Source organism: Ursus maritimus, unplaced genomic scaffold, assembly GCF_017311325.1.
Source record: "Ursus maritimus isolate PB19 unplaced genomic scaffold, ASM1731132v1 scaffold_32, whole genome shotgun sequence".
Lineage (NCBI taxonomy): Eukaryota > Metazoa > Chordata > Mammalia > Carnivora > Ursidae > Ursus > Ursus maritimus.
In genome coordinates this window covers 20,274,001-20,281,342 of record NW_024425786.1, presented here as the reverse complement: position 1 = coordinate 20,281,342, position 7,342 = coordinate 20,274,001, and the positions used below count along the sequence as shown (strand labels likewise).

The following is a 7,342-nucleotide window of genomic DNA, read 5'->3' as shown; positions in this document are numbered from 1 at the left end:
CGGGCTATGTAAGGACCAGGGGCCACCCACAAACCACACCCAGCAGGTGCCCAGGGAATGGTAGCCATGGTTGGGCCAGGGAGGGACCCCTGGAGGAGATGGTGGCAGGGCTGGAGTGCCTCAGACAGGCAGGGCTTCACAGGGAGAGATGGAGAGGAGGGCAGTCCACATGAAAGGCCCAGAACAAGCAAGGGGGACAAAGGCAGAAAACCCAGTGTGAATCCAGCGGTCTGGACAGAGGGCTGCAGAGCCCCAGGGGCCAGGATCAGAAGCTGGACTCCATCCTGGCCTGCAGGGCTGAGGAAGGAAATGCCTCTACCCCTGCTGGCTCTAGCCTGGGTGGGGGTGTCCCTCGGGAGTCTTGCTTCCTGTTCTCCCACCAGCCTGGCCCCTTTATAAACTGTCATCCTTCCTCAGGGCACCAGAAAGATGGGCCTACTGTGGACCCCATTCTCCTTTTTGCTCCTCTTGCTTGGGAAGCCTCCCTGTCTAAGGACCCAAGGCCACCCCAAGCTGCCCCGGTGGCAGCCTAGGATGCCCTCCCCACCAACCCTCACTCCTTCCCTGGGTGTCCTTCTCCGCCCCCCAGGCACATTAGCCTCAAGGAGCAGGTTGGGAGTTTGATCATCTGGGTTCTACAATGTAAATTTATGCAAATAGATGCAAATGGTGCAAACCCTTGACCTTGACCCTGGAGGCCAGGGTCCTGACAGCTGGCATCTGGGAGATGGAAAGAGAACCACAAAGGGGTGTGGAAGAGATAGTCCCACTCCCCCATGCCCACCCTGTGGCCACCCAGCCCTGCATCCTCCTGCAGAACCCAGGGAACTGGAAACCAGCAGCATTGTCCTCCTGCCCAGTTGTCCTGGAGCCCCAGGAAGTCATGGACAGAAAGGAGCTGCAGGCCCTCAAGGTAAGGGATGCCGGGAAGCAGGCAGGGACCTGGAGTAAAGTGGGCAGACTGGGGATGCAGTGATTACGGTCTATGCTGAGAGGCCATGACCAAGGGCAAGGAACGCAATGTGTGCCAGGCCCCAGGCTGGACGCCCAGCACCCTAAGATTGACTCCGTGGGGTGGCTGGTTCTATCCCCATGTTGCTGAGTGGGAAAGTCAGGCCCAGAGACGGTAAGCTGGGCACTCGTGATCACGGAGCCAACAAGGAGTGCAGCTGGGGGGGCGCCTGGGTGGCACAGCGGTTAAGCGTCTGCCTTCGGCTCAGGGCGTGATCCCGGTGATCTGGGATCGAGCCCCACATCGGGCTCTTCTGCTATGAGCCTGCTTCTTCCTCTCCCACTCCCCCTGCTTGTGTTCCCTCTCCCACTGGCTGTCTCTCTGTCGAATAAATAAATAAAATCTTTAAAAAAAAAAAAAAAAGGAGTGCAGCTGGGATCTGACTTCTGGCTCCGAGTCCCTCATCGTTCTGGGCACGGGGTGGAACTTAAGGCACCTTGGCCTCTGGGATTTCAGGGCAACCTGGACCACATGGCAAGATAGGGCCCAAGGGTGAGCCTGGTGAGTGTGTGGGACCATGGGCCACCTCTGCTTTCTTTGCTTCTGTCCCCAGGACTAGAGAGGGGTGTCTCTGCTTGGCTGTTGTTAAGCAATCCACTATGATTGCCCTCTGGGGGGATGGAAGGCTGGGAGAAGTGGGGAGGATTAGAAGAGGGGCCTGGGCACCCTCCCTTCTGGTTTGTGGGCCTTGGAAGTACTCAGACCTCAGGGCCAACACTGTCTTCCTGGGGCAGGAGATCCAGTGCCCTTGCTGTGGTACCAGGAGGCAGCCTTCACAGGAGCCAGGAACTTGGCATCGGGTGGTGCTAGGGTGTCGGTCGGCGGCCAGACATGGCCCGGCCTTCCGTACAGCCTCTCTTCAGGGGCCTGACGGAGTCGAGAGGGCTCCCGGGGTCCCACCCTTGGCCTGTTCCATTACCTGCAGGGTGAGGGTTGGCAACCACCACCACCCCCCCGCCCCCGGCAACTCCCCTCAGCCCATCTCCCCTTCCGGAGGCCAGGAGCTGCCAGGAGCTGCCGAGCTGGCGTGCCACGTTGAGTGGCTGGTGCTCTCTGTGCCTACTCGAGGGCAGAGACCTCCCAGCTTCTCGTGACAAAGACACCAAAGAAGGCGGCTGGCTGGTGAGTGTCAGGGAGGCTCAAAGGGCTCAGAGGCCCCGCAGAGTGGGCACGTTTCCCCTTGGCCCCTAGGGGGAGCCAGAGCCCACTGGAGCCAAGGCCTTCCTGGGAGCCCCTCACCGACAAATCTTCCCTGAACTCCCAGAGGCCCGAAGAAGTCTGAGAAGGCTTCACAGAGGAGATGACATTTGAAAGGGCCTTGAAGGCTGTGTAGAAGTTCTCTAGATAGATGGGGGGCTGAAGGGCATTCCAGGTAGAGGAAAAGACAAACACACAGTGAAGCAGGAGAGGCCAAGAGGGTTTGAGGAGATCATGTGAATGAGCTGACGACAGATAAGAGGTCAGGGGTGTAGGAGATGGACTGGTGTGGGTCAAGCATGGACTAAGGGCCTCTGCAGAGGCCGGTTCATGGAGGGCACGGAATGGCTGACTGAGGAGCACAGGAGGCGATAGAGAGCCGTGGAAGCATTGTAAGCAGAGGAGGGACCCCGTCAGACTTATGTTTTAAGAAAAAAACTCAGGGAGCGCCTGGGTGGCTCAGTCGTTAAGCGTCTGCCTTCAGCTCAGGGCATGATCCCAGCGTTGACATGGGATCCAGCCCCACATCAGGCTCCTCCGCTGGGAGCCTGCTTCTTCTTCTCCCACTCCCCTGCTTGTGTTCCCTCTCTCACTGGCTGTCTCTCTCTGTCAAATAAATAAATAAAACCTTAAAAAAAAAAAAAAAAGACTCAGGCTGCTCCCTGGAAGGTGGCCTGCGGTGGAGGACAGGATGGAGGCAGGGACACAGGTTAGGAGGACTGCAGGGGTCCCGGCCACCATGGAAGGAGAGGCCCTTACACTGAAGGATATTGAGGAGAGAAACTCTGTAGGGCCTGGGACTGCTTGGCTTGAGGTGGGAGGTGGGGGACATCAGGGTAAAGCCAGGACTTGAGCCTGGGACTCTGGAGGTGACCTCTCTGCTCTAATATCTTGATTCTTCTAGTAAATTGAAGCAGGTTGTTTTGATCTGACTCCCAGCAGGACTGACCATCCTCCAAGGGCCGGCCCGACGTGTCTCTCATTTCAGTCACCCTGGGACTGTCAGGCTTTGGCAGGAGGGGGCAGTCAGCAGAAGTTAGTAAGGGAGTGTGGAGGTCATTCACAGGCAAAGATCACTCGGACTCACATGTTATCAACAAGCCCCCAATCCAAAGAGAGGGCAGGTGTCTGCCCACCCTTCACAGTGTGTCCGCTCCCCGCTGCCACCGCCCTCTGCTTCTCCTCGACTCCTGCCCTGCCTGGAGTAATGGCTGCTGTGTTGGCCTTCTGTGCCTCCCTAAGTGTTCCAAAGGCGACAGGATGGTTCTGTGGGTTTCTTCTGCTCTTGGTCCTTCTACGCAGCAGGTTTTGGGAGCCAGGAGTCCAAATTCTGGCTGGGGAATGAGAATTTGTACGAGCTCACTCTTCAGGGTAAGTTCCCAGCAGGGCCCCAGGAGACTTGGGGGGGGATGCATTTCACTGGCGCTCTGAATCCCCACCCTGGGATCTGAGGATTCCTCCATCCCTGCCTCCTCCTTCCCCCCAGGTACCTGGGAGCTGGCGGGGAGCTGAAGGACTCTATTGGCAAGGGCACTTTTGCCCACTGGGGAGCCAGATCACTACCGGCTGTGCTGGGCAAGTTCTCAGAGGGCATGACGGGGCAGGCGCGTGAGCCTAAGGCAGGGCCCAGAGCAGGGGAAGAAGGTGAGGGAGGCTGCATCCTTTCCCAGTGCTACCCGGGCCTCCAGAAACACCCAGGACAATTCCTTCTCCTCTGTAGGCCTCAGTCTCCTTATCTGAGAAATGGCAATTGTGAGATGGAATGTTGCAGGAGTGAACAAGTTGGGCTCTGGAGGCAAACAGCCCTGAGCCTGAATCCAGCTCTTTCATTTACTAACCATGTGACCTTGGGCAAGCGCTCTCTGAGTCAGTTTCCTCCCCTGTAAAATGGACGAGGCCAGGAGGGAGGTTGCAGGAGCCATCGGAGGCCCTGCTGAGCGGCTGTGTTACCTGCTTCCGAAGAGGAAGCGGGAAGGGTTTTTGGTTTTGGTTGTGTTTTTTTTTTTTTTTTTTTCAGAGAAGCAGTGACTGTTGAGAGACTTCCAAGAGGGAAGTGGTTATGGGGAGTGCCTCAGGATCCCCTTTGCCTGCAGGGCCGCTGGGAAGTCCCTCTCCGCTCCCCCCACCCCACCCTACAGACTTGTTCAGGCTGCTGGTGGGAGCTGGAGATTTGGGTGGGGACAAGGGGGGAGGAGCTAGTGGCTTTAGAGCCACAGTCCTGAGTTCAAGTCCCAGTACCCCTGTGACTGGCCGACTGACCTGGGGAAACCCTCTGGCTCCTTAGTGCTGCTCCTTTCTCCTGGGACGTGCTGACATCCACCTCACAGGTGCTCTGAGGCTCGGTGAGATCATGTCTTGAGGGGTGCCGGGCACGGTGTCGCACTCCAGGGCGCCTCCATCCCCTCCCAGCCAGGGGACTCCCTGCGCTTCCCCAACGGGAAACCCTTCGCCACCTAGGATGTGGACCGCGATGCGAACAAGAGCAACCTCGCTGTGATTGTCCACGGTGCCGGGTGGGATGGGCCACGTGGCCAGTCTAATTTCAGTGGGCGCTACGCAGTGTCTGAGGCCACTGCTCCCAAGTGTGGCCTGGACTGGGGCTCAGGCCAGGGCGTGGGCCACCCTTACCGCGAGGTTCACGTGATGCTCACTAGGGTACCCTGGTAGCTGGTCCCCTTATCTCTCCCCTACCACTTCCCCATTGCTAACTGCCTCTGCTCTCCTGTCCTCATTTAAAAATAAAACCACTTTAACCCTTTCCTGACTTGTAGGACTCTTCCAGTTACTGGGAAAAACTCAGGAGGGCAGAGACGAGACACAGGGTTCAGGTCCATTCAAGGAAGACCTTCCTTCCAGTCAGGAAGATGGAAGGGTTGGCCTCAAAAGGTAGTGAGGCTTCCATCTCTGGAGGTGTGCAAGCCAAGGACAAAGGAGCATGTGGTGGAGGACTTGGAAGGATTCAAACATCCACTGACAGCCCCTTGGTGCCCTCCAGGTCCTACAGGTGGATGGTTTTGTGGGGACCCCTGAGCAGCGTCTCACCCTGGGCCTTCTAAGCCATCTGTTCTCCACCCCGCCTCTCTAGTGAGCCAAGCTCTCATTCTCTACTTCTTGCCTGTCCCATTCCAGGCTGGTTTGAACTCAAAGTCAAGCCAGGGAAGGTGCATTTTTCTTCCACAGTGTAATAATTATCAAGCAGTTAACTTGCTAGATTCACATTCTAGAAAGTGGCAGCGCAACACACAGTTCAGACGATGATAACTGCAGTCTGACAGGTAGTCCTGGGCTTGCATGCTGCTCTGGCACGGAGCCGAGCGATCTTGGAGACTCTCTGCGTCCCCAGTTCCTGATTCCAGAACCCAGTGAGGTTCTGGAACACCAGACTGCCGCCTCACTAACTCACGCCGGAAGGTTAGGGATTTTTGGAGCCTGTGCAGTTGTGGTAGCTCAAGGGCTGAGGTTTCCGGATCTTCGGGTAGGTAAAGTTTGTGCGGGGACTCCCGTCCCATGGTCATGTTAGGCTGGAGGTCAGAGGTCAGCAAGGCTCCACAAATTAGATTCTGGGGAAAGCAGCCCCCTGGCGAAAGGGCAAAGCCTGGGCTCAGATGCCAAGTACCGTGCTCCTGGGAGGCCAAGCAGCAGGCTTCCCCCATTCTAGTCCCTCCCTGCCAGCACAGCAGGGCCGCGGATCACGTAGGCTCTTCACTGTGTTCTGCACACCCTGATGTCTCTGGAGATCCACTCATTCAGCAGATCCCTGCGGGGCAGGTCCTGCGGTCCACACCTCCCCCCCTAGCCCTGGCCTGGGCACACACCTTATAGGCGCCTGCCCTGAGCAGTCCACACTGGTTGGCCCGCACAGGGGCACAGGCTGTTCCGGAAGCCGCCAGTCTCGGTAGTTCTGGCGGGAGAGGAGGGAGGGGAGAGGCCAAGTCCCGGGGCCGCTAGGGAGCGGCGCTGCCCCAGGGCCGAGGGTGGAGCTTTCCCAGTCGGCCGGGAAAGGGCTGGGCCCGGCCTACATGTGAGGGCAGGGGAGAGCGACGGCAGACTCTTTCCTGCGGAGTCCGGGTGGTGGACACGCCCGGATCTATTCCCGGGATCCCCTACGTGACTCTGAGCCGCCGATCACTGGATGTCCCAGATTCCCGGGGCCCAATCCCCGACTTCAGATCCTCAGGACCTTGCAAGTCGGACCCCGGATCTCGCCCTGGGCTCCAGATCCCCGGAACAGGACCTCTGGCCGAGTCTGGATTTTCAGATCCCGTACCAGATTCCCGATACTGAGATCCCTGGATCCGTAGCCACTGGCTCCTGCCCCTCCCCGGGTGCCCAGAGCCGGGCGCTCGACGCCCGAGCGCCCCCGCACGGCAGGGCCGTGCCTGCGGTCCGGAGCCCTGGAGCCCGCCGGCAGCTGCTGGCAGGACCCGCTGGCCGAGGCGCTGAGCCGGGGCCGGCCCCACGCGGCGCCCCCGGGCCGGGGCTGCGCGCGAAGCCGGCCGCTCAGCGTGGTCTACGTGCTGACCCGGGAGCCGCAGCCCGGGGTGGAGGCCGAGGCGGGAGCCGAGGCGGAGCCGCTGCCCCTGCGCTGCTTGCGCGAGGCCTGCGCGCAGCTCCCCGGACCGCGACCGCGACCGCAGCTGTGTACCCTGCCCTTCGGGACGCTGGCGCTGGGAGACACCGCGGCGCTGGATTCCTTCTACAACGCGGGTGAGAGCGCGCTGGGGGCGGGGCCGGGGATGGGGCGGGGCTTAAGGTCCCGGGGCGGGCCGAAAGGGGCGTGGTTCGGCGATTCCGGGGAGACCCCGAGATGGGTGTGAGGTCTGGGGGCCACAAGGTGAGCTAGTTTGAGGGGTTCGAGGTAGGGCCATGATAAAAGTGGAATTTAGGGGATCTGGAGCACGGTCCGGCTTGGGCCGGGACTTAGTGGATCCAGGCCCGGAGCCTCCGGGGTTCAGGGTTGGGGCTTAAAGCACTCTGAAGTCGGCACGGAGCCTGGGCAGCGGGGTTAGCATTGAGGCGAGGCTGGGTGCGGGGCAGACTGTGGTATCTCAACAGTGGGGTTGGAGGGCTCAGCCTCAAGACGATCTCGCTTGGAGCTCGTGAGGGCGGATCCTGGGAGGTGGAGCTTGGACT

General features: G+C 59.7%; 1 protein-coding gene across 1 annotated transcript; it reads left to right on the top strand.

Annotated features, from left to right (window-relative positions):
• Window positions 1–4,889, top strand: FCN3 (ficolin 3). Its single transcript, XM_040645562.1, is given in 9 exon segments — window positions 1–507; window positions 509–521; window positions 818–913; window positions 1,469–1,513; window positions 1,747–1,781; window positions 2,009–2,138; window positions 3,452–3,656; window positions 3,696–3,813; window positions 4,619–4,889. Coding segments are annotated over 9 exon segments (978 nt in total). The 5' UTR covers window positions 1–429; the 3' UTR covers window positions 4,877–4,889.
• The last annotated feature ends 2,453 nt before the right edge of the window (window positions 4,890–7,342 follow it).